The following is a 26,481-nucleotide window of genomic DNA, read 5'->3' on the forward strand; positions in this document are numbered from 1 at the left end:
TATTATTTTAATACTAGCAAATAGCAATCAATCAAATCTGTTACATTCAAACTTTTCAGCATCGTTACTCCAGTCTTCAGTTTAACAATCAATACACATCAGTTTAATATTTTTGGGGTCTGTGATACTTTTTTTTCAGGATTCTTTGAATAAAAAGTTAAAAAGAACCGTGTTTATTCAAAATAGAAATTTTGTTTTACAATAAACACTACTATTCATGTTTGGGGACAGTAATTATTTTTATTTTTTTTTAAGAAATGAATACTTTTATTCAGCAAGCATGTGTTAAATGGATAAAAGGTGATTGTAAAGACTTAAAAGGTTAAAAAGAACAGCATTTAGTCAAAATATAATTCTTTTCTAACTATATTCATCAAAGAATCAAAGAAAAAAGTATCATCAAAAATATTAAGCAGGACAACAGTTTTAACATTGATAAATCAGCATATTACAATGATTTCTGAAAGATCATGTGACCCTGAAGACTGGAGTAATGTCTGATGAAAATTCAGCGCTGCATCACAGAAATAAATTATATTTTAAAGTACATTTAAAATAGGAAACCAATATTAGAAATGGCAATAATATTTTTTCTTCTGTATTTTTAATAAATACAGCCTTAATGAGCATAAGAGACTCCATTAAAAAACATTAAAAAATCTTACTGATCCCAAACTTTTGAAAGGCAGTGTACTTTTAGAGCCCTCATGTTGTGTCTTGCAGCATTTTAGAATTTCTCAAATTTCAATTCACTGTACTCTGTTTTCACTGTTTTTAGCTCCGATATTTGCCTGCAGTTACAGCTGTGAGTCGGTTTAGGTCAAGTTCTATTAGTAATTTCAGGCAAAGCGATGTTTATGCATTCTGTAGAAATGACTGGATCATGCCTGATAAAGACTGCTTGTAAACAGCAATTATTTAGTCATTCCATGGATGCCCGATTGCTTTAAAGTTGGCCTTTTTTGGTATAAACCACTTTCCATTTTGCTTGCAGTTTACACTGCAAGGCCATTTTCTTAAGTTCTGAGCATGGAAAAAGTTTTTTTTTTCTTTCCCTTAAAAGACCATTACATTTGATTTAACTTTTTTTTTTTTTTTTTTTTTATCTCTCCTGACAGTTTTTAATGAAAGATTTCTTGCTTTTTCTTTGTGTGCATTTTATTTTTGTCACTGAGGTGTGTAATTTCTGTGGTACTAGTAGCTCCGGACATAATTGCAAAAATAACTTTGTGTCAGAAGTTGACTTATCAATCCACTCAAGCTTTCTTGTGTATTCATATCTTGTAAAATATGATTTTTCTGACAGGGCTTGAAGGCAGAGATGGTCGTCTCAGTATATTTAACTGGGAAAAGATAAAGTAACGTTGCAAACTACAGACTTTACTATCAAACCAGTTTGCATGGTCTCGCCAGTTCACAAAAGTGAATATAAAATGCTATTGTTCTAGCATTTTGAAGTTGTCTCAATTTTGGCTAAATATCTACAATGATCTAACATGAGAATAGTAACTTTTGTTGTTGTAGCAAAAAAAAAAAAGGCAGTTGGTTTTGGTGGCATTTGTTGCATCTTTGTGTTTCCAGGTGTGTATTGAGACCTACATATCGAGTTGTCATCAACGCAGTATCAACACAGCGGTCAGGGCCACCCTCAGTCAGATTCTTGGAGACCTCACCCTACAACTACGCCATAGACAAGAAGACACAGTGAGTCATGTTTCGTGACGGAGCTTTATTGAACACAAGCACATGTCTATAATCTCTTATTACGCAGCTCTCTGAAATATGCTAATGTGATTGGTCAAGGGTGGCATTGTATAATATGATTTTTTTTTTTTCTGCAAAAGTTTCTCTTGTGACCATTTATTTTTCATTTTTAGACTTCTCATACCTTTCTAGGATGTCAAGAATGAACTGATGTTATAAAAGTGTCTGGTTGGGTTTTTACAGGGTGTTGATGGTGAGGAACGTTGCATACCTGTCCACCAGCGGAAAGGTACGCTGAATCGATAAGCCGTGAAAACGTGTTAACGGTTGCCAGGCAAAGACAGGGTTTTCAGCATGACTCATCCATCAAACTGTCTGAGTTATCATTTTCCACAACCATTTTCATAGCTCAACTAGTATATCACATTTACTGATGATAGCAGCTGTCACTGATCTTTTCTCTGTTCTAAAATCTGCATACTAGGTATCTGTCTTATAAGGCAGAAGTTCATAACCTTTTTCTGAGAGTCATATTCCTCATGAGCATGTCGCTAAGATTATCACGGTAATCTAATAAGCATAAAAATACATCACAGATCCGATAAGCAGCTCGTTATGTGCAGTTCTTTACTGTTTCAGGCTGATTTATAATTTTATAATTAAAATTCACAAAAAATATTTTGAGTGCAGTAAGGAAGAGAGCATGTGCTTGGTTGAGGTTTTCACATGCACCAAGGGTATCGTTCAATTGCTTGCTTTCAGTTTTTAATTGCCTTTTATTGTAAGTTACGTATATGTTCATGTTTTCAGATCTGTCTCCCACTACCGATGCACTGTATGAAGATGTTGTTATGGTGCTCACTGTTTTCTGTGACAAACTGGAGTCTGTCTCCAAGTAAGCTTTACATATCTTCAACTTGTTGTTGGGTTGTTATTATTAGACTAGCATTATTAGCAGTGTTTGCTCACATTACTGTAGCTCCTACTCGCAGTGTAATAGCAAAATTGTAACCAGGGGTGTACAATCCTGCTTCTAGAGGGACACTGTCTTGCAGTTTTTTTTATAAAGTATTGCAGAAGTGTCTGACAGACATTATGAATTATGCCTCAAATCACACGTATTGTTGAGGAGAGATGTGCTAATACTTTTCTAATCTGTTTTTACAATTATTATTTTTTTATTGATGAACAAAAAATGGCATAGAAATCCCATTTACTTGGAGGATAAATATTAGCATTGTAACAGTGAGTTTCAAACACCTCGCATATAAAGTTTCTAGTATAGTTAATTCTGACTTTGAGCAAGAACTCAGTCAATCTGTTCTACCCTTTGTAAGAATATACCTACTTACTATATAGTATGTGAAAAACAGTATGTGAAATGACTTGTATGTCTGAATTAATTGGAGTATAAAACAGTAGGAGAAAAGTACCAGGATGACCAAATACTTCCACCAAGATTCTAAAGTAAGCATCGTGTGTGTGTGTGTGTGTGTGTTTCTTTAGTGAAAACCAGCTGCTGCAGCTGTTGTACCTGGAGTGTATTCTGTCTATGCTGAGCAGCTGTCCTCCCATAATGCACCTGTATCGTAATTTCACTGACCTGGTCTGGTGAGACGTGTCTTTGTTCTCTTTGCACATTTAAATCAAGGGTCTCTGCACTTTATGTGGTTAAAAGTAGCTCAACTTATGCACAAGTAGCTTTTCATTATTAATTTGCAATTAATTGCGTTAAATTGACAGCCTTCAAAACATTTTACTGTGTGATTGCAAGTGTAAATGAATGACGACTTAAAGGGTTGGTTCGCCCAGAAATCAAAATCATGTCATTAATTACTCCCCCCTCATGTCGTTCCGAACTCATAATTTCATCTTCACAACACAAATTCAGATATTTTTGATGAAATCCGAAAGGTTTCTGACCCTCCATAGACAGCAAGGAAACTACCACTATCAAGGCACAGGAACGTTGTTAAAATAGCCCACGTGACATCAGTGGTTCAACCATACTTTTACGAAGTTCATCAAAAATATTTCATCAAAAATATCTTAATTTGTGTTCAGAAAATGAACCAAGGTCTTATAGGTTTGGAACAACATCAGGGTGAGATGTAATGACATAATTTTCATTTTGGGGTGAACTATCCCTTTGAATTGATCTTACATTGTGACAAACGAGGCAAAACAACAATTACATGTAAATGTATGCATGTAAACATTATTCATTAGCTAAAACTTCATAAAGTATCCTCCACCATACTTCAGTGGGAACCTTGATATTTCCTAAAAAACATTGTACAATAAACACATCTATTTCTTTAAAGTGCATAATCTCAATCTCTGTTACTTTGGTCTTATTATGATTCTGGAGGAACATGCTGCAATTATACCTCATCAGTGTGTACTGTCTACACACAGGAAGCAGTTGTGTCCAACTCTGGTGGTGATTATGGGAAACCCAGCGAGTGATAAAACCATCACCTCTGCCCATGGAGGGCAATCCCAGGACTCAGACGCAGCACTGGGGACAGCAGTCTTGGATCAAGGCCGGGGTTCTGGCTGCTCATCGAGTGCTCCCATCATGATTGGGCCAGTTGTTCGCACCATCTGCTATGTGGCAGCAGAGTTAGTCCGTCTGGTGAGCTGTGTCGAGTCAATGAAGCCTGTTTTGCAGTCCCTGTACCACCGTATTCTGCTCTACCCACCGCCCCAGCACAGAGTGGAGGCCATCAAGATTATGAAAGAGGTGACATCCTCACACTCAGACACATACAGTGTATTCTACTTACACACTATGCTTCTGGCTATACATACTCAATTTCACGTGCCGTTGCATTTTGGGAGATTCTCATTTTATGCCACAGACATGAAAACTAAACAAAAAACTATCGCCCCCCCTTGGGTACTCAGGTTTTCCTGTACTAATAAACATGCTGTTATACCCCTTGACCCCCGCCAGATTGTGGGAAGTCCTCGGCGCTTGTTTGACCTGGCTGGCCCGTGCGTCATTGAGCCTGAGACAAGAAAGCGGTCTTTCTCAAAAAGGAAGTCACATCTTGATCTTCTCAAACTGTAAGATATTTTGTTTCTTATTCAGTGACATTCAGACATTTTAAGGCTATTTCACACTGCACAAACAGCTGGCAACCAACACCGACAATCACTACAGTACGCCACTTCTCAGACATTCCACGACCCGACGAAGGCCAAAAACTTAGAGGTCATGACAGGAGAAATCAAATTTGCTTTGATCTTTTGGCACATAAGAGGTCTTTTGTACCATTAAAGGGGTCATCGGATGCAAAATTCACTTCACAAGTTGTTTGAACATAAATGTGTGTTGGAAGTGTGTGTACATCCATCCTATAATGCTAAAAATCCACCCAGTGTTTTTTTTTAAATCCCTATTTTAAAATCCCCTCTCTCAAATCAGGCTGTTCTGAGATTCATGTTAGAATGACGTAGTTCTGCGCACACCCCACCACGAGAGTTGATTGATACTAGCGTCTTACCTTAGACCCGCCCTGAGTGAGCTGAGAGCTCTCTGCCATTGTATCGACTCCAGTGCAGGAGAAGACAAGATATCTCCGATTAAGCAGTTGAGGTGCTCTGTTGTTGGATGCAATAATGAATAAAGCAGTCGTCATTTACCCCCGACATCTGAGCCGCTGAAGACGCAGAGGATTAACGGCACTGTCCTTTTGAAGGGAATGCGCCGATCCCGATCTACATAAATGCGTTTGTTTGTGCGAATCATTCGTGATCCAGCTTCACCTACAGAAGAAGGTAGTATAAGGTTTTTTTTGTTTTTTTTTTCTTTGCAAATTGCCTTTCCTAATAATGTGCTAGTTAACCAGTTTCACGGCTGAAGTTTACAGTCTGCTCATCACCCCACGGAAGAGAGGGGCGGGGTCAGCAGAGCTCATTAGCATTTAAAGCAGCATGGACTAGCATGGCTTGCTGAAAACTGAGCTGATTTTGACAGGGTAAAAAAAAGTGTTGTTTACACTACTGTAAGAAAAAGGAATGAGGACGTTGAAAATCTTGAGAAAATCGTTTGAATCGTTGAAAAAATTGCAGCATAGCAGTGACAAAGTACATGTAGTACCAAAGTACAGTTGCTCCTGTTATTACAACTGTGGTCTGTATGTTAATTAAGTTTTGACACCCATTTGTCTGAGGTAGTTCTACAATTGGTACATTGTAGAATGGGAGCATATACAATTTCTACAAACATAACTGTTGACTTTCTTCTTCGCTATAATAATTAAGCCATTTTGGGAAATGAGCATGATCAAACATATATTGTGGAGTGGAATGTGGGTCGAGGCAGACTATAGTTTCTTACACTACCATTGAGAAATTTTAACCAAAGTATGTTATAGACTTTTCATTAAGACCCTAAAGAATCATATCAACTTGTGGAAAATGGGCATCCGATGACCCCTTTAAAACATACTGCAAGCTTCATAGCTTAAAACATCCTCCTCGTTATAAACAAAGCATTTATTTAATCAAGCTCAAAAAATGGCTCGTTAGGATCTGAGCTGCAATATGACATCACCTGTACATAAACATTTGCATAAACACTGCCTCCAGAGCAAGACATTGACGAATAGTCATCATCTTCTCACCATAGGCCCCGCCCACTGATGTTCAGTCGCTTAATGGCTTGACACTTGATTACGCTGAATGTGAATGTCACCACAAATGGAGTGAAAGAACATTTCGTTTTGACGCATTTGGTTTAAACCGCTCGTTCGCATCTTTGTGCAGATATCAGAAGGATCCCAGCATAAGGAACAAGTGGATAGTTTATTATTAATGGCATACCGGATCATGTCTGAGGATTGTTCAAAGCATTTTTGTTTTGTAATTGAGGCACAGTGTTATGGAGAGTTCACAAAGAAACATTTGTTGAAAGATGAAGCTATGAATACTAGATCTGACTGCAGCTGCATCACAAACCATAAGTAAATTATTTCATAATGCTTTGTCTGGAAATTACCGTGTTGTCAAAACACTCATGCAATAGCAAGAGGGCATTAATATTGTTTCCTATGCAATGACGTTAACCATTCACAACAGTGGCCCCTTAAAAACAGGCTGCTTTAGAGAGAGGGTCAGAATGAGGGTTGAAAATAATTTTTCAACATTGTTTTTTTTGTGCAAAAAACTTTATTAACATTATAAGTAAACCTCAAGGAACATATTAAAATAATAAAATAATCCATGTCATGACCCCTTCAACACAATATTCTGAAAAATATTCCGTACAGTGTGAATTAGCGTTAAAAGTGGGGAAGTTGTGGCCTAATGCTTAGAGAGTCGGACTCGTGATCCAAAGGTTGCGGGTTTGAGTCCCCGGCCGGCAGGAATTGTAGGTGGGGGGAGTGAATGTCCAGCGCTCTCTCCACCCTCAATACCACGACTGAGGTGAGACCCTTGAGCAAGGCACCGAACCCCTAACTCCCCGGGCGCCGCAGCATAAATGGCTGCCCACTGCTCCAGGTGTGTGTTCACGGTGTGTGTGTGTGTTCACTGCTGTGTGTGTTAAATGAGGGGGGGTGGGTTAAATGGAGGGGGCTGCAATTAAATGCAGAGCACGAATTCTGAATGTCGCTTTCACTTTCTTTCACTTTTTAAAAGGATGTCTTCAGTCTGTGGGTGCTGTCCCTTAATAAGCAAGTTTTACCAACGAATGTCACATCTTTCCTATTTTCTCAGGGTAATGGACGGTATAACAGAAGCGTGCATGAAGGGCGGGATTGAGGCCTGCTTCTCTTCTGTCTCCTGTGCTTGTGCCCTACTGGGTGCATTAGATGAGCTCAGCCAGGGGCGTGGCCTGCAGCAAGACCAGTCCCGCATGCTGCTGCGACGATTGGATGAGCTAAAGGAAGGGGTGGAGTCTATGCGTGAGTCTGTGGAACTCAACGATGCTGACTTCCGTTGGCAGCGGCGCGTGCTTTCCTCTGAGAACGCCACCTGGGAGAGCAGCATCACTGAACGCATCTCTGACATCAGCATCAGCGTCACCACCGACACAGGCCACACCACACTGGAGGGAGATGTGGGTCAGACCACTCTGGAAGGGGAAATGGGCCAGACCACTCCAGAGTACTGTGGGGAGGAACCGCGCCTACCTTCACCTACTACCTGTGGAGCTGCAGCGAGAGCTCGCTCGGACCTACCAGAATGTGTAAGAGACAGCGGCGTCGCAGAAGCCCCGGCCCCTCCTGATGTAGTGCAGCGCAGCCACGGCCTGGCCTACCCTGACATCACCAACTTTCTGTCTGTGGAGTCTCGGACGCGCTCACACGGATCACGCTACAGCGAAAGTAACTTCAGTGCGGACGAGCAGGAGCTGTCGCGAACAGAGTTCGATTCGTGTGACCAGTACTCTATGGCTGCAGAAAAGGACTCTGGACGATCCGACGTGTCCGATATGGGCTCTGATAACGGCTCTCTCGCTGAGGAGGAGCAGACGCCACGGGACAGTCCCGGGCAGCATACGCTACGGACGGCTGCTCTGTCCCTAAAACTACTGAAGAACCAGGAAGCAGACCAACAGAGCTCCCGGCTCTTTGTGCAGTCTCTAGCTGCGCTGCTGCCACGGCTGCTGGGACTGCACAGCACCACGGATGTAGACGTGTCCCTGCAGAACTTCTCATCCACCTTCTGTTCGGGACTGCAAGCAGGTAACAGGACGAGCGTTGTGTACAAGAATGAACTGATAGTCTGCTTTAGGGATATGCCAGTATCAAATTTTCGTGTTGCAATTAATTGCTAATGCTTTTATCACAGTATACGGTATTATCACGGTATTAAAATTTAGTTGCAAAAAAGTGTTGTCATAAAACAGTACAGTATAACAGGTTTAATAACTTTTTTTTCTTTTAACAAAAATAACTGAATTTAAATACAATAAAGCAATACTCAAAAAATGTATAAAGTTTTAAAATTTTACTCAGAATAAAGTGCAAAAGAATTATAAAGACCAATAGGTATCACTTTACAATAAGATCTCATTAGTTAACCTTAGTTAATGCATTAAGTCACAATGAGCAATAGCTACATTTGCTACAGAAGTTATTCATCTTTGTTAAAATACAACACTTAGTTCATGTTAGCTCATTAAATAACAGTTGCAACTAGGGCTGTGCAATTAATCGCATGTGATTTTCAGCCTTATTATAAGCCGGTTCTGTGATTTACTATTAAATCTCCATCACATGCTTTCAGATGGAGCGGCAGTTAATACACAGAGCCGTAGTTCACTGACAAGCTAGGCATTATCGCAGAAGAATCGCCTGCGATAATGAACGCAATATTGCCTAGCGTGTCAACTACTAATAACTAGATATCAACTACTAATGTTTCATAGTCATATACTGACTATTAAACAAGTTACACATGCACTAAATACAGAAACTAAATACTGATATTGTTGTCCACAGGCATAAGACCAGACTTTCAAATATTAGAGACACCTTAAGTTTAAGATGTTTGTATGTGTGCAGTTGAAGGTAATGTGATGTTATTGTATGGTCTTGTAGGTGGGGTTCATTCTCCAGGTTTCGAGGGCAGTGAAAACCTGAGTTGTCAGGCTCTGATGAATGCAGATGGATTGTACCTGGTTTCCTATTATGCTCTACTGCTCAACCTCAAACTGTGCTGCTGTGACTATTACCACAGGAAACCCACATGTGCTCTGGTGTCTTTGGTATTCCTGCAATATTTTACCATACATTTGACTATTATTTTACCAGCCCACGCAATCTGATGGTGATGCTGAATGAGCTGTGTCTGTGTGTGCAGAAAGAGTTTGTGCATCAGATGCAGAGCAGTGGCGTTCTGGTGGTTCTGTCTCAGGCCTGGATCGAGGAGCTCTACAACCAGGTGTTGGAGAGAAACCTGCTGGGAGAGGCGGGATACTGGGGCTCGGCTGAGGAGCAGTCTTTACCTCTCATCACCATGCTCACCGGTAATACTCCTTTGTGTCAGATTATCCATTATTTGAAGGAATAAATGTATAAAACATGTCTTATTGTCTTCTTTGAGATTTATAAATTCGGGTGATATTTTTTCAGAAGCACTGCCTTTATCATTTTGAAAATGTTCAAAAGTGAATCTAGATATATCGACCAATTGTTTTAAAAATACACATACAGCCTGCTACCACAATAAAATCTATGATTCAAAGCTTAATTTAAACCTTTACATAAACCAAAAGTCTGTTTGTTGAAGAAACATTTAATATTATGCACTATTTCTGAGCCACTAATCAAATGAACAAGTTTGTGACATTGGATAAAAAGTATAATTATGACATACAATAAAAATATAAAAAAATAATATCAGTTTGGCTAACAAATTAGTTTACATGTATTTGGGATCTTGGTGAATCAAAGGCTTGAAAAGTGGTATAGTGGCTAAAGATGTTAATGCATGCGTCCCCATATCTTAGAGAGATTGCGGTTTTCAACTTATTTCAAGCTATACGTGATGATCATAGTAATTAAATCAGCAGAGAACTAAGCAAACACAAAGTCGCTTTTTGTATTTAAAAAATATGATTATTTACATTTAGTCATTTAGCAGATGCTTTTATCCAAAGCCACTTACAAATGAGTATGTATGTGTGTATATATATATATATATATATATATATATATATATATATATATATATATATATATATATATATATATATATATATTGTGGCGGGAGGAGCCAACGACAGACACAGTGGGCGTGGCGTCGAGCCTCGGAGAGGTTTTTATTAAACAATATTTAAAATAAAGTGTCCAAAGGGGGAAAAGTGTCCAAAATAAACAGGGATCTGGTGTCCTCGTTGTGCTGCGGGGCTCGTGAAGGAGGGCAGTGTTCAGGGGGGAAGGGTCCAGGTAAGGGGCGGAGTCCGGCGGCCGCACGCGCTCCCGTCTGGAGGTCCCGGGGCGCGGGTGACGGCGGCTTCTGTGGCGGCTTCGTCCAACTCCTTCATCCCCGGGTGCTCGACGGGATTCCACGGCCCGGCGTCCTTGCCCGACGGCCGTATCGCGGGTGCAGTGTCGGCCGGACTGCGGGTCCGGCCGCTCGCGTCTCTGACGGCGGCAGGTAGTTCCCTCTACGCTCCCTTTCCTGGACCCACGAGGACACCAGCGTGCATGCACGGGGAAGAGACCGGTCTCACGAGGAGAGGCGCGTTCGGCATTTAACGGCGGCGGTGATGAGGCTCTATTCACGTCAGGTGCGCCTCATCACACGCCGCCAGCCCTGGCTGTTTCAGCGCCCCTCCTCTCTCACACACCCACTCCTGTCGGGAGCCTGGTGAAGGGCGGCGAATATGGGACGGGGTGGTGATGATGGACAGGGGGGAGGCAGCCGACTCGTCACATCCCCCCCCCCAAGCGACATCCCCGTCCTAGGGTCGCCGCCCACGCAGGAGTGCTACCTTCCTCAACCAGGCTCCAGCGGTCGGAGTGGGCGGGGCAGGGATTCCTCTCCGGGCAACGCTCCCTCTCGCATCGCGCCGGAACCGGGACAGAGAAAGCGGGTTTTAGTTGACAGCCTCAACCAACCACGGGGTAATGCTGACAAAGACAGAACGTCACTTACCCCACTGGTGGCTGGGAGGCTGTCCCCGTCCTTCCTCCGTCCCCATACGGGCTCTACGGCTTCATGCGAGCGAGAGGGGATGACGTCATCCGATGTTGCCCAACTGCGCTGTCTAGGCTCCGCCTGCCCGCATTCTCCACCACTGTGGCGGCTTCGTCCAACTCCTTCATCCCCGGGTGCTCGACGGGATTCCACGGCCCGGCGTCCTTGCCCGACGGCCGTATCGCGGGTGCAGTGTCGGCCGGACTGCGGGTCCGGCCGCTCGCGTCTCTGACGGCGGCAGGTAGTTCCCTCTACGCTCCCTTTCCTGGACCCACGAGGACACCAGCGTGCATGCACGGGGAAGAGACCGGTCTCACGAGGAGAGGCGCGTTCGGCATTTAACGGCGGCGGTGATGAGGCTCTATTCACGTCAGGTGCGCCTCATCACACGCCGCCAGCCCTGGCTGTTTCAGCGCCCCTCCTCTCTCACACACCCACTCCTGTCGGGAGCCTGGTGAAGGGCGGCGAATATGGGACGGGGTGGTGATGATGGACAGGGGGGAGGCAGCCGACTCGTCACAATATATATATATATATATATATATATATGAAATACTGATTCTTAGTCATGTTGATTGTGTACACATTATTAACATGTTCTTTCAACTGCAGACCTCAAAGTGACAATTACAGTCACTTAGGGTTTAAGTTTATAACCTCAATAACCTGAAGTTGCTCCAGGGCCACTGACCCTGAAAGACGAGTGCCTTTGGATAAATATGTTGACTAAATGATCATTTACAGATAAGAAATGTGTATTTGTTCCTATCCTATGCTTTATCAGATATTGATGGACTGGGCAGCAGTGCTATCGGTGGTCAGCTGATCAGAAAGGCCTCGAAACAGTCACCCTTCACCTGCGACAAGAACGGCAGTGACAACTTGGTGGCAGGTACAGTGCAAGAAACTCTGCTTTTGCACACACACACATTCACAAAGAGGTTATGGAAGTTTCTTTGTCAGCTTTCAGTTCTTTGCAGCATGTTTAGATAGGAATGGTCTCATTTTCTTGGCATTGTAGAGGGCAAGTCTGTCTGATGAGGTAACATTTGCAATGTGGTTCTTGGCTGACGTGGATAGCATTTATCTGTAATCAGCATAAATGAACGGTTGCATTAATTACTGAAGTGGCCGACAAGAAGACAACAAGTTGGAAGTTGAGTTGGAGGTGTTATTCTTTCATATAGAACGAGACCAGGCAAGCTGAAAAACATGCAGACACTGTGTAATCCTCTTTCTGGAATCTCAAGAAGAGCTGCATATTGTCAGGGCAGCAGTGGTAGGAAAATCCATTTGGCTAGTCATGTTGTGTATTACAAAAAGAAGAGGGGGTCAAGCACCGAACCCTGAGGTACTCTGGTGTTTATTGATGTGACATTTAATAAATCCAGTAGAATGCGTATGCATAATCTTCAGTGACAGCAACATAATCTCTGGATATCTGTACTTGTAGTTTTATTGATTTCTAACACGACCAGAGAGAAATGTCTTGGAAAGGTTTGTGAGAATCTGAATTGTTGGAGGACTTGTCAAATCACAAGCATTGACAACACAGGGTCAAGCTGTCACTGTGTCATCATGGCCTCATTCCTCACAGGTGTGGTATTTGCCCGCTATATCCTGACCGGCTGCTGGAAAAACCTGATCGACACGCTGTCCACGCCACTTACAGGGCGCATGGCGGGAAGCTCTAGGGGTCTCGCCTTTATTCTTGGAACAGAGGGAGTTAAAGAGCAGACTCAGAGGGAGAGAGACACCATCTGCCTCAGCCTGGATGGTCTACGCAAGGCTGCGGCCCTCAGCTGTTCTCTGGGTAACATCGCATCTCATTCATTTCAGCCTGTTCATTTTCACTTCGGCTCACTTGTACTGTTCCCTCAGACATTAATCTTTTGCATACTGCCCATCAGAGTGGAAGATAGCACATTAATGGAAATGGTATGTCTGCTGGGCCTTAATTCTCTGTCACTTAGGTGTGGCGGCAAACTGTGCCTCGGCACTTGCCCAGATGGCAGCAGCATCATGCGTTCAGGAGGAGAAAGAGGAGAAGGAATTGGGGGAGACTGGAGATGCCATTGCTCAAGGTATTCACACATTTCACATTTTCATTGTGTGGCTTATTTCACTTTGCATCACTGCATTCATTCACTGTGTAGGAATGCACCGATATCATATGGTACTGGGTCCATTACTGTGCTCTGACAGATACCATGCAGCATACGTTACATACTGTAAATGTTGCCATAAATTGGCAGCAGAACAAATTTCAATGCCAGTATTCATACCTGCGTAGAGCTGCTGATGCACAGAGTACATGAGGGCACACAAAAGCATTTACAGGAAAGGAACACACACATTTGTATTACTTTCTTACAAGTTCTCATATTATTATAATAGATTATAATGAGAATATCTTAGGCCCAACATTATTTAAACAAAATATTGAATGGCATATTTTGAAATATGGTTCCTTGATCAACTATTTGCATTTGTTATTGATTAGATGAATAGGGGAGTTAACCATTTTTAAAACAGTTAAGGAAAATTTGTAACTTCCTATCCGTAGATCATCGGTTCAAACTTTAAATACAAGTACAGTAATCACCTGATGTGAACTTGCATGTGTCTGTGTTGTAGTTAAGCAGCGTGTTGAGCAGAAACTCGAACAGATGGGCCGCTGTCAGGGCGTGAGGCTGCACACGGCCCATGTGCTCTGCATGGACGCTATACTCAATGTGGGGCTGGAAATGGGCAGCCATAACCACGATTGCTGGCCTCATGTCTTTAGGTACAACACTCACCTCCATTCATTCTTTGGGAACCATGATTTGATCATAGCCTCAAATCTTTACTGAAGTAATTATGGTTAATTATGGTAATCATGGTTACTCATTAATTGTTTGCAAGTAATCACAAATTTCAAGTATTCTGAAATTTGACTCTAAATATACACATTTTCTTTTCAAATCCAGTAGTGCTTTTATTTTTTTTAATTAATGACGTATTTTGCTGTTGGTTGTGTTTTGCTTTTAATTAAATGCCATCATAAAAAGACTACACGTGACTTCACTTTTAACTTCAATAGATTTACTTTAAATCATTTCTAGCTATTTACTTTGTTGAATTTACTCCACGTAGACACTTTTTTTTATATTTGCATCTTTTTTTTTTAAATAAATAAAAATAGAAATTATTATTATGCTATGTTAGGCTTTTTAATTTATTCTTTTGATGAAGTTGAATGTGATTGCTATTAGTCGTCTTCTTAAGATATTTAATGTGTTGTTGTATTGGCTGACATCTCGGTAAAGAATAGACCAATTTGTTTAGTCCTATCAAGACTAACATTTCCCAACAAGTTCCCACCCTGAGTTTGTTTCGCTATTCCTCAGAGTGATTGAGTATGTCAGTTCACTGGAACACACGCACTTCAGTGACGGCGGCTCCCAGCCTCCCATCACCTTCACACAGGCACAGCAGGCCGTGGCAGTGGACCTGGAGTTGGAGTTGAGCAGAGAGGCCAGTCCAGAGCTGGAACTGGGCCTCAGCCATCCAGTTATCCAGCCGCTTTCCATCCAGGAACTCTTGAGAGAAAGCAGTCGCGGTAAAGGGTTCGAGCTGCGGGGAGGCAGTCTGCTCACAGGCACCAGTGCCGCCAAAGCCGTCTGCACGCTTTCCACACAAGCTGACAGGTACCAAGATATTTATTTCACTGTCTGCAGCTGCCGACTTTGTTTTTCAGGAATGATTTGTGACCCTGGACCACAAAACCAGTCATAAGTTGCACGTGTATATTTGTAGAAATATCACAAAAAAAACATTGTATGGGTCAAAATGATGTCAAATATGCCAAAATCATTAGGATATTAAGCAAAGATCATGTTCCATGAAGATATTTTGTACATTTCCTACTGTAAATATATCAAAACCTTAATTTTGGATTAATAATATGCATTGCTAAGAACTTAATTTGGACAACTTTAAAGTAGATTTTCTCAATATTTAGTTTTTTTTTTTTTTTGTACCTTCAGATTCCAGATTTTCAAATAGTTGAATCTCGGCCAAATTTTGTCCTATCATAACAATCCATACATCAATGGATAGCTTAAATCTCTATTTAAAAACAAAATACCCTTATGACTGTTTTTGTGGTGCAGGGTCACATTTATCATAATGTTGATTAGGAATTTAATTGTAATTAATTTGTTGTTTTATGATTAAAATGTGTTTAGACCGTGTGCAATCAGAATTTGTGGCCACCTAAACGTAATCAGCATTGATTATTTCACATGAATACCTCAAATGAAGTGGAATATGCAGTTCTACTGGTGGTTATCTAGTTACATTCACAAATCTCTAAATATCTTTCAAACCTTTGATTTCTAACTGGAGTTGTTGGAAAATGGCCACTAGAGGGACCTGTAAGGTCATAATGTGGTCCATCCAGTGCTCTCTTTTAAGGCAAATGAATATAACAACTTTTTAAAAAAAGTTAAAATCAGTGTGTACATGTTATTTAGCCTTTATTGCAATGCCACTGTATGTAGTCTTTTTTGAATGTGATTTCTATCAGTCCTGTAATTAAGGTATTTGTAATGTGTTTTTGTATTGGCTGAGCTCTCAGTAAGAAGCAGACCAATTTGGTTATCTTAAAATTAAAACATGATCTTTAGAGGCACAGCAAAGTTCAACACTTACAGAGTTGGAAACTTCCTTTTTAAATGTTGTAGCAGTTACACCGTGAAGTCTGTAAAGAAGAATTAAGAAATATACTGTAGGATGTTCAGTATCTTATAGAGGAGAAAACCCTACAGAGATACCATTTGTTTACCTCTTCCCAGTGAACACTTAATCTTTGTTATGTAAGTGAAGGGACACTGTGCTGAACAATAAAACGGCTGAGTACCCATGGTAAAGCACAAGATATTCTCCATCAACTTTAACCGCTCAAAAAATAGACTGAGATTCGGGAATCTCACAGCATAACCCTGTGCATCATAATACACACAAATGCCTCTTTCAAGTGCTACTTAATGGAGTTTTGTTCATTCTGTTCCCAAAATTATCCAATAATGCAAACGTCGAATCCGACTCGTCATTATTTATGATATTTACCTTCGTTCAATTCATATTTCTGTGAATCTTCAGTTTCTTTAGCTCCGATAAGTAATAAATAACATGCTATTCAGCCAGTGTTAACTTTATTATAAGAAAAAAAACACTTTTTTTTTAACCCTGTCTGCATTGCAAGGCATCCGTTACACATTTTTGCTGTGTGTTAATGTCAGTATTAATGACTGCTGACTGTTTGATAACTTGACATTTGGTTATGTATTTGCAGTCTGTGTGTTTCTCTTTGCGAGACACAAATAACTTGAATTCTTCTTTAAGCGCACCATATGCTTTTACACCAAGCAAGTCTTACTTTCTCATTAAATTAATATTCAAATTCCTAGTTTGACACAGATGTGAAAAACAAGTCGCTCAATTAGTTGTTCTAATGTGATTTATGCAGCTTATATTTATAGTGAATTTTATGTGACACTGTTTTGACCAATCAGTATTTAGCACTAGAACTATAGACCCTTTTTCTGTTAGTAAACATTGTGACTTTTTCTGTGGGCGGAGCTTAGCTGGAGGCAGAAAGATTCCACTGACCGCTTCACTAACGCTAGCTATGAAGTTTGTTAGCTTGTTTTTTAACAATAACTGGAGAAAATCCGATTTCACCCACATATGTAAGGCCACGCACTGTCCAGGGCCGCGATTGTTATTTGAAAAGGTTAACTTTAATGGACGAAACCAGATCGGCCGACCCGCGCACGCTTTTCCTCGAAGCATGGACGATCTGACCGGATTCCCTCCGGTTGACTGACTCACATCTAACCTGTGTAGTTAAGACAGACTCACAGTGTCTATCTAGTCATGAAGATGTATTTTCATTTTCAGCAGGCAACTATTTTTACAGAAACATTATTATTCCAAGCCACAATTACTCATAACAATACAATTACAAATGATTAAGCTCATAAGTTTGTTGTTTCACACACATGCACACAGACATTATTTCATACACAACATAATCGTGAGATGCATAAGAAATCTATAGACGCACTCATAACAACAAAAGACAATACTTTATTGAACCTTTTCTGACAAGAAGTGTGCGTTGCAAACGCGAGCATTTTGACGGTCGTTTCTGTCCAGTCCTCTGGTTTTATCGCGTTTTAATCACAGTCGTCCGTTTTTGTCTGGCAGTGTGTGGTGTATTGAGATACATGCATGAACAGTAGGTGTCGCTAATATCCCAGGGGGTAGCGATGGCACCAGAATACATGAGGAAGTGAAGAGAAAGTGTAATAATAAAGAGAGTAGTAAGTTCATTACTGTGAAATACACAACATATTGGCGACGAGGATGGCCCTTCTTGCTCTCTCGCCTCCTCCTGCTTTTTTGGAAACTCCCGGTGAGCCGACTATACCGTTTAAGTCCTGGATTCGTATGTTTGATAACTACGTGACTGCATTGTCAGAAGAGGACATTGCGGAAAAGAGAAAGCGTGCTTTGCTTATTCATTGCTTGGGTACTGAGGGACAGAGGATTTTTTATACACTCACCGTGGCAGATGATGGATATGAGACTGCGCTGACTGCTTTACGAGCATTTTATGTACAGAAAGTGAACGTGGTCGCTGAAAGAAATAAATTTCGCCAGCGCGCTCAGAGACTCGGTGAACCTATCGTGCAGTATGTTACCTGTGATTTCGGCGCGCTCGCTGACGATATGATTAGGGACCAGATCGTTGAGAAGACATGCACTCCACGTATACGGGAACGTCTGCTGTTGGAAACGGACCTCACTCTGCAAAAGGCGATCACAATTGCAGGACAAATTGAGTCTGCAGTAGCTGAAGCTAAAGCTATGGAGCGCACTGAAACGTCAGTTAAAGTCGTGCATGCTGGCTCACGTGAGGGTGCAAAACAGCGGTGGCGACAGAGATCTGCTCCACGTCAGTCCACATTTTCTCAACAGATGCCATCAAATGTATCACAGAAGAAACTGGATGCAAAAACATGCTTCCGCTGTGGCACTACATCACATTTAGCAAACTACCCTAAATGCCCAGCCAAACAATCAAACTGCAGACAATGTGGTAAGGTTGGACATTATGCGAGAGTTTGTCGTAGTTCTGCATCCACCTGCAGTGTCCAAGAAGTTGCTGTGCCTGAGTTAACGGTCTTAAGCGTTGAAATGCCTCTGCCTATGAAACAGAAACAAAATCTTACATGTACTGTTTCTTTGCACACTGAGAGTGGGAAATCAGTCGACACTGAACTGCTTGTGGACACTGGCTCAGCTGTTTCCATCCTCCCAGAGCATCTGTACCGTCAGCACTTCTCAGATATGACCCTTACTGTGCCTGAAGTTCAGCTGGTGACATATTTGAAAAAGACTATTCCAGTTTTGGGGTGCCTTGCCATTGCTCTTAGCTATCAGTTTCGTCATGCACAGGCTTCATTCTACATTGTACCAGGCAGAACGCCATTACTTGGTTTGGATCTCTTCACTGCATTGCATCTTGAGATACGGAATGGATCTGTTGCATCTTCGGCAGAAAACGGGCAAGTTGCTGTGAACTTTACTGAGCCTTTGGGTTTGGCTGCTGGCTTTGTACACAAAGTAAATGTGCGTTCAGATGTGCCACCAGTCCAACAGAAATTGCGTAGACTGCCGTTTGCCGTGAGAGATGCAGTCTCACAAGAGTTAAAGAGGCTGGAATCGGAAGGTATCATAGAAAAAGTGGACTCGTCTCCTTGGGTTTCGCCGTTGGTGGCCATTCAAAAGAAATCTGGAGGAATTCGACTTTGTGTTGATTTAAGGGAGCCAAACAAAGCTGTCATCATAGACAGTCACCCTCTGCCACATATCGAGGAAGTTTTTACAGAATTGCGTGGGGCTTCTATGTTTTCTACAATAGACCTCCAGAATGCATACCACCAAGTGACCTTGCATCAGGATAGTAGGGATCTAACGGCTTTTGTTACCCATGATGGACTTTATCGTTTCACACGGGTCCCTTATGGGTTGGCCTCAGCACCCAGTGCATTTCAAAGGATGATGTCTCAGATTTTGGCTGGTCAGGATGGTGTGCAGTGTTATTTAGATGACATCATTGTCTATGGTGACAACCCTGAGCTACATGAGAAACGACTTCAGTCTGTACTACAGCGCTTGCAAAACTGTGGTTTGAAGCTTAACGTAGAAAAGTGCCGCTTCAGGAAAACTGAGTTACCATTCCTTGGCCATGTCATTTCTGCTTCAGGCTTGCATCCAAATCCAGATCACGTTCTAGCTATACAGCAAGCACCTCGTCCTCATGATGCACGGTCCTTGCGTTCTTTTCTTGGACTTGCCAGCTGGTATTCCAAATTTATTCCCAATTATGCAACATTGGTGGAACCGCTCCGTGCATTGCTCCGAAAGTCTACTGGCTTTTGCTGGACAGATGAAGCCCAGGAACATTTCAACCGCCTGAAATACCTGATCACTACTAGCACAGCCCTTGCACTGTTTGATCCTTCTTTACCGACAACAGTCACTACGGATGCTTCAGATTATGGCATCGGTGCAGTGCTGACCCAGAGTCATGGCGTTACTGAAAGAACAGTTGCTTTTGCATCGAGAACGTTATCAGATTGTGAAAGGAAGTACTCTACAACAGAAAAGGAGGCTTTGGCGTTTGTGTGGGCGACCGAAAAGTGGCGTACCTACCTTTGGGGCCGCCACTTTACTCTTTGCACTGACCATGGTCCCTTGTCCACACTGCTTTCCACAAAGGGTCTTGGACGTGCAGGCATGAGACTTGCTCGATGGTCTGTGCGCCTTTTGTGTTTTAATTACAGCATGAAATACAAGCCTGGCCAAGACAATGTGACAGCTGATTGTTTGTCCAGACTTCCCCTTCCTGCCACTGATTACAGCCAAGAGCAAGAGCCTGAGATGGTGGCAGTACTGTCTCCTGAGTTTGCAGCTGTTACTGTACAGAAACTTAAGTCTGCGTGTGATGCCTGTCCTATTCTTCAACAGGTGAAGGTTTGCATTGAAAAGGGGTGGCCTCGTTGCGTGAAAAGCTCAGCTATAGCTCCTTATTACCGTCTTCGGAATGAGCTGTCTGTACACGATGGTTACGTAATTCGGGGCACACATCGAGTGATCATTCCAGAAGAGTTGCAATCAAAGTTCATCCAGTTGGCGCACGCCACTCATCAAGGGATGGTGCGCACAAAGCAAAGGCTGAGAGACTTGTATTGGTGGCCTGGGATGGACTGTCAAGTGGAAAATGCCATCAAATCCTGTTCCACTTGCCTCCAGCATGATAAAACGGCTAATACTCATGTAGCTCCACTCTGTCCTGTGCCTACTCCAAAAACTGCTTGGGAAAAACTGGCTATTGATGTAGTTGGGCCCTTGAATAACGCCCCTCAAGGATGTCGCTTTGCTATGACACTCATTGATTACTACAGTAAATGGCCAGAGGTTGCATTCGCACCTGATGTTTCTTCTGCAACTGTTGTGAAGTTCCTATCTGCTGCATTCAGTCGTGAAGGAAATCCGCTTGAACTTGTAACCGACAATGGTTCACAATTCGTTTCAGCTGAATTCAAGGCATTCCTTGCCGACAGAGATATTAAACACTACCGTAGCTCTGTTTATTACCCCCAAGCAAATGGTGAGATTGAACGCTTCAATAGAGTGTTCAAAGACTGTTTGCAGACCGCTAACATTGAAGGTAAAGAGTGGAAAGCTTTTGTGACAGAGTTTCTGCATACATACAGAGCAACTCCACATGCTGTGACAAAACTGTCACCTGCTGAGCTTTTGCATGGCCGACAAATTAAGACAAAACTGCATGTGAGTGGTCTTCCAGGCGTGGCCCCACCAAAGGATCAACAGAATCTGAAACAAATCATTCAACACTCTCAAAACAAAATGAAAGAGTACGCGGACCGCCGACGCAATGCACAATCTCCAAAGATTCAAGTGGGGACATTTGTGCGTATTAGGCAGCCTGGAATCACCAAGAAAGGACATTCCAAGTTTACTCAGCCTTTTAAGGTTGTGGCTCAAAAAGGCTTGGCAACATATCTCCTTTCAGATGGAAAAGTTTGGAATGCTATGCACCTGGCTCCAGCTGCCTCCTGTGTCACCACATTTGATACGGCTTCTCTAGCAGAAGACACCTGCACGCCTCTTGAAGCACCTCAGACACCTCAAGTGTCAGTCTCTCCTTCTTGTACCTCACGTCCTCGTAGGGTGCTTCGGGCCCCAGTGTGGTCCAAGGACTATGTTACTTGAAGGGACATACTCCATAACTTAACAGGGGAGGGAGATACAAGATACTGAAAGATATTGATAGTCTAATAAGGGTGTTTGACACATATTGATATACAGTATATATAGAAGAGTACTTGTTCACTTACCAATAGAAGCAGGTAAAATATTTGAGTTACAAAATTATGCCTTTTGGACTTTTCAGTGTTACACTAGGCATGTTGTTATAATTCGGAACTGTTGTTTTTTCTAATGTTCTGTTCTTTGTTATATTGGTTATCATCTAAGTTTTCTTTCTTCCACAAAAGGGAATATGTGGTGTATTGAGATACATGCATGAACAGTAGGTGTCGCTAATATCCCAGGGGGTAGCGATGGCACCAGAATACATGAGGAAGTGAAGAGAAAGTGTAATAATAAAGAGAGTAGTAAGTTCATTACTTGAGGTCCTGAAGTTCATTACTGTGAAAAACACAACACAGTGGCAGCAGGTAAGCGATAAAATTTCAAATCAGAGCCTGTACTATGTCGATTCTGGCACCCAACATCACAACAAGACTATATTTAAAGCTCCTTATGTTGCTGAATCTGCTCTGGTTTGAATGGGCCGCCTCCAGTTCTCCCTCTGTTTTGCCTCCAGCTTGTGCTGTGACGTAATCGTGACGTCGACTCAAAAAGGGTCTATTCATTGTGCATTAGTGTATATGCCACATTGTGTATGTATCCATTTGTTGTCACATGTCTGTTTATGTTTTAACATGCAGTTGATGTGTATGTCCTGCAGGCTGTTCGAGGATGCAGTGAGTAAACTCAACCTAGTGGCTCTTGTGGGTTTCCTGCATCAGCTCAGAAAAGCTTCACAGTCTCAACTCTTTGATTCGGTCACAGAAACTGGAGACTATTCCTTAGCCATGCCAGGTACCCAAAGATTATTGACACTTTCCACCGACAGAATACTTTTTCCCTTGTGAGTGGCAGCTTAGTTTAGGATGACTTATTTGATAAATGTTAGTTATTTTATTTATTTATTTATTTTTAATTTTTTTTATGTTTACTGCTAGAAAATAATGAGGTCAGTCAATTAAGATAATACACATTTAGGCTGTTACCAAGCAAATGAAACCAGTATCATTAAAATTAATCTTTGCAGAAGTTGCATCTGAATGGCATTTAGATGTATGTACACACTATTTAATGCAACTCAGAGGGACATGGAGTGCTTTAACCAGTTACAAATGCATAATTTTTTGACATTTTAAACATAAAACATTGAATACTGATATTTTAAATTATTTTTAAAATTAATATAGATGCCAGTAGGTGGCAGAAAGTCACTGGTAATAAGTGACTCATAATGCGACTGAACCGAATCATTTAAGTCTCTTAATATTAACTTATTGTTTATTGAACTGTTGTATAAAATCAATATCATATTTGTAATCATGCTTATTTTTGAAGAAAAAACGGCACTCTTCATGTGATTTTAACTATATGAAACGTAAATGTATACATTTTCTGCCCCCATATATTGAATTTTGCTATCATTCTTAATGCATTTTGATAGACTGAATCATGCAGTGAAAGAATACACTCTAAATGCGCACGTGCACCGTTTAACCTGCTTCATCACCACGTAGGCTAATGTATGCGTGCACTCCATAGGTGTTTTGTTTGGTTCTCTTTCAAACATTCATTCGGTATCTCACTATGGGAATCGCCTCGGGCGTGACCAATCCTGGAAGCGCCAATTACACTACGTCTGTCGGTGTAATTGGCGCTTCCAGGATTGGTCACGCCCGAGGCGATTCCCATAGTGAGATACCGAATGAATGTTATCAGAGAACCGGGGTTACGTGAGTAATCTAAAGTTTTACTTTAGGTAAAACTCGATATTGTCAAATTGCACATCGTTAAAACTACAATTACGATATATATCGCACACCCCTACTTGTAAGTGACAACTTAATTTAGGATAACTTATTTTACAAATGTTACTTGTCTTTTTTTTTGTTTATTGCTAGAAAATAATGAGGTCAGAGAAATCAGGGCTTTAAAGAACCATATTCAGGCAAATCCCACATTTGTATTGGAACAAAGTGCTAGTCTCATATGGAAACTAATATAAAATTACTTTAGTACTATTCAGCTCACAGAATATTCACATAATATTTAGTTTGACCTCCTGAAGTCAATGAGCAACATTTTCTAAAGGTAATGCACCCTTTTAGGAGTTTTACAGCCCTTTTTTTCTTTCGGTTTTCATTAAAGGGGAGGCAAAGTCAACCCAAGACAAGCGTAGTGCCCTCCACCTCTTCCGGCTGGGAGAGGCCATGCTTCGCATTGTGAAGAACAAGAGCAGACCGCTGCTGCACATGATGAGAGCCTGGAGTGTGGTAGCGCCCCACCTGGTGGAGGTATGGAAAGACAAACCCCTCATGAGGCTAATACATCCTTAATTAGCAACAGATTTTTTTCTGTATTGTGACTGTAACAGATTTTTTTTTTTCTTGTTCCCACAGGCGGCCTGTCATAAGGAGCGACATGTATCCCAGAAGGCTGTGTCCTTCATCCATGATGTTCTGATGGAGGTTCTGAGCAGCTGGGCAGAGCTGCCACACTTTCATTTTAATGAAGCTCTCTTCAGGCCTTTTGAGCACATCATGCAGCTGGAGCTCTGTGACGAAGACGTCCAAGATCAGGTCTGACATTCTCACTTATCATGCGGCCAAACTGAAGGATGGGTTAGGGTTAGGGTCTATTTAAACAGAGCCTTGTTAAAGCAAACCTTTCTCAGTGCCACGTATATTTTTACTCTGTAGTAAGTTAATTGTGGTGTCTTGTGCATCTGTCTGTTCTGGTACAGGTGATAACATCCATTGGAGAGCTGGTGGAGATGTGCTCAGCTCAGATCCAGTCTGGCTGGAGGCCGCTGTTCAGTGCTCTCCGGACTGTGCATGGAAACAAAACGGATATGAAGGATTACCTGATAGGAGAATACTCTATGGGTCTGTGAAACTTGCTGTATTGTTAGAATAATTTTTCCCTCTTATTAAATGCAAAACATGCAATATAGGGATTTTACTACGCACTCTCATGGCTTAAATGAATGAATGATGCATTTATATAGCGCTTTATTGTGTATTGCTGTACACCAAAAGCGCTTTACAATCATGTGGGGGGGTCTCTCCTCAACCACCACCAGTGTGCAGCATCCACTTGGATGATGCGACGGCATTATTATTTCTTTATAGCAATAAGCATTAATAACAGCATTATGATAAAAAATTTTTTTTATATAAAATATATAACATAATTCTATAGCATATTCATATATCTTTGTTTGACCCTCTAACACTTGCACTCTCTATTTCTATTTTAACTACTAATTTCCTTAAAAAAAAAAAACTCTAACACTAGCATTCTCTATTCTTTTGATTTTCTTTTGACTGACCACCGAAAATGTGTACATTTGAATGATTTACGCCTGGAGCCATATTAAAATTCCAGTATCTCTGGAACCGAACCATACAGGGCCTTAAAAATAAAGAAGCCAAAAAGAAAGTTTAAGATCCAATATCTAAAAGGGCTTTAAGATATCTTGAATACTTTTTGTTACCCTTTTTTGAATGGTCACCATTGGCACATAAGTCAAGTCAAGTCAAGTTGAGCTTTATTGTCATTCCGCTACATGTGGGGACATGCAGTGGAACGAAATGTCGTGTCTCGCAGGACCACGGTGCTACATAAATACAGACATACAACAATGAAGTAAGAAAAAACACTATAAACCTATACACTACTAACAGATTTAACTATAAGTATACTATATATAAGTATTTACCCTATACAAACTAAAAGAATAAAGGATAAAAAATACAACTATACGAATGCTTCACATAATGCAACAAAGATTGCTAAAGTCAACAGATTTTACTACCAGACCTACCAATCTCTGTGTAAAAATAACATCGTGATGCTGCCATCTTTCTGAAGTCATTTTTCCCCCCTGTAATTTGACACTGAATCTCAGTGAATATTCATCCATGACATTTAATATTTTGACTTTCATCACTATACATGTCTATCTTTTTTCAGAAAAATATTAGCAAAATCAAAAATTTGAGCCGGGGACCTCTGGTTGAGTTGACACGGAATGACCCAAATACATGGTTACATTTATAATATTAACTGAATCGGCAATTCTTCCACTAAGTACTATTGTTCATTGTTGGCTTACGATTGTCGATTGCCAAGCAACACAGCAGCTTAATAATACAGAATTGATGGTAACAGGTGTTTGTGTTTTGCATCAGCTTCAAACACAGCTTAGCCAATAAGAGTTTGCCCAGCGTGTGGCTGGATTGAAAGTGTTTGAAGGTTTTGTTGTTGTTTTGAAAAAAAAAAAATGCTTAATTTTTTGACAACATTATTTTTAAGTAAATTTATACACAATACACAGCTGACCTTAAAAGCTACACTATGTAACTTTTTTTGAATAAATGTTATTAATGAATGGTGTTGTGCTTGAAGTTTTTTGTCATAACACATGAGAAAAATCAACTACATGCATATCTGCTTAAATTTTTTCTATGCAGGGAAGTCACAAGCACCTGTGTTTGATGTCTTTGAAGCCTTCATTAACACAGACAACATCCAGGTGTTTGCCAACGCGGCCACTGACTACATCATGTGCCTTATGAAGTTTGTGAAAGGTTTAGGTGAGCTGGTCTTCTGAACAATATTAAATATATTTGTTGTTGTCTTCAATCATCACTACAGATCTTT

The 26,481-nt window shown here is 41.2% G+C and overlaps 1 protein-coding gene across 1 annotated transcript in view; it reads left to right on the plus strand.

Moving 5' to 3' along the window:
• Positions 1–26,481, plus strand: part of LOC306884571 (brefeldin A-inhibited guanine nucleotide-exchange protein 3-like) — a 61,632-nt gene that overhangs the window by 6,584 nt on the left and 28,567 nt on the right. The window contains exons 6-24 of the mRNA XM_079440535.1: positions 1,582–1,704; positions 1,948–1,993; positions 2,515–2,599; positions 3,211–3,315; positions 4,123–4,450; positions 4,664–4,776; positions 7,432–8,402; positions 9,261–9,427; positions 9,523–9,688; positions 12,149–12,256; positions 12,962–13,177; positions 13,338–13,448; positions 14,002–14,152; positions 14,757–15,056; positions 22,481–22,614; positions 23,965–24,110; positions 24,216–24,395; positions 24,560–24,701; positions 26,292–26,414. Coding sequence (XP_079296661.1) covers positions 1,582–1,704; positions 1,948–1,993; positions 2,515–2,599; positions 3,211–3,315; positions 4,123–4,450; positions 4,664–4,776; positions 7,432–8,402; positions 9,261–9,427; positions 9,523–9,688; positions 12,149–12,256; positions 12,962–13,177; positions 13,338–13,448; positions 14,002–14,152; positions 14,757–15,056; positions 22,481–22,614; positions 23,965–24,110; positions 24,216–24,395; positions 24,560–24,701; positions 26,292–26,414 — 3,715 coding nt within the window. The remainder of the gene's footprint in view (positions 1–1,581; positions 1,705–1,947; positions 1,994–2,514; positions 2,600–3,210; positions 3,316–4,122; positions 4,451–4,663; positions 4,777–7,431; positions 8,403–9,260; positions 9,428–9,522; positions 9,689–12,148; positions 12,257–12,961; positions 13,178–13,337; positions 13,449–14,001; positions 14,153–14,756; positions 15,057–22,480; positions 22,615–23,964; positions 24,111–24,215; positions 24,396–24,559; positions 24,702–26,291; positions 26,415–26,481) is intronic.

This window comes from Barbus barbus (genome assembly GCF_936440315.1).
Source record: "Barbus barbus genome assembly, chromosome: 18".
Lineage (NCBI taxonomy): Eukaryota > Metazoa > Chordata > Actinopteri > Cypriniformes > Cyprinidae > Barbus > Barbus barbus.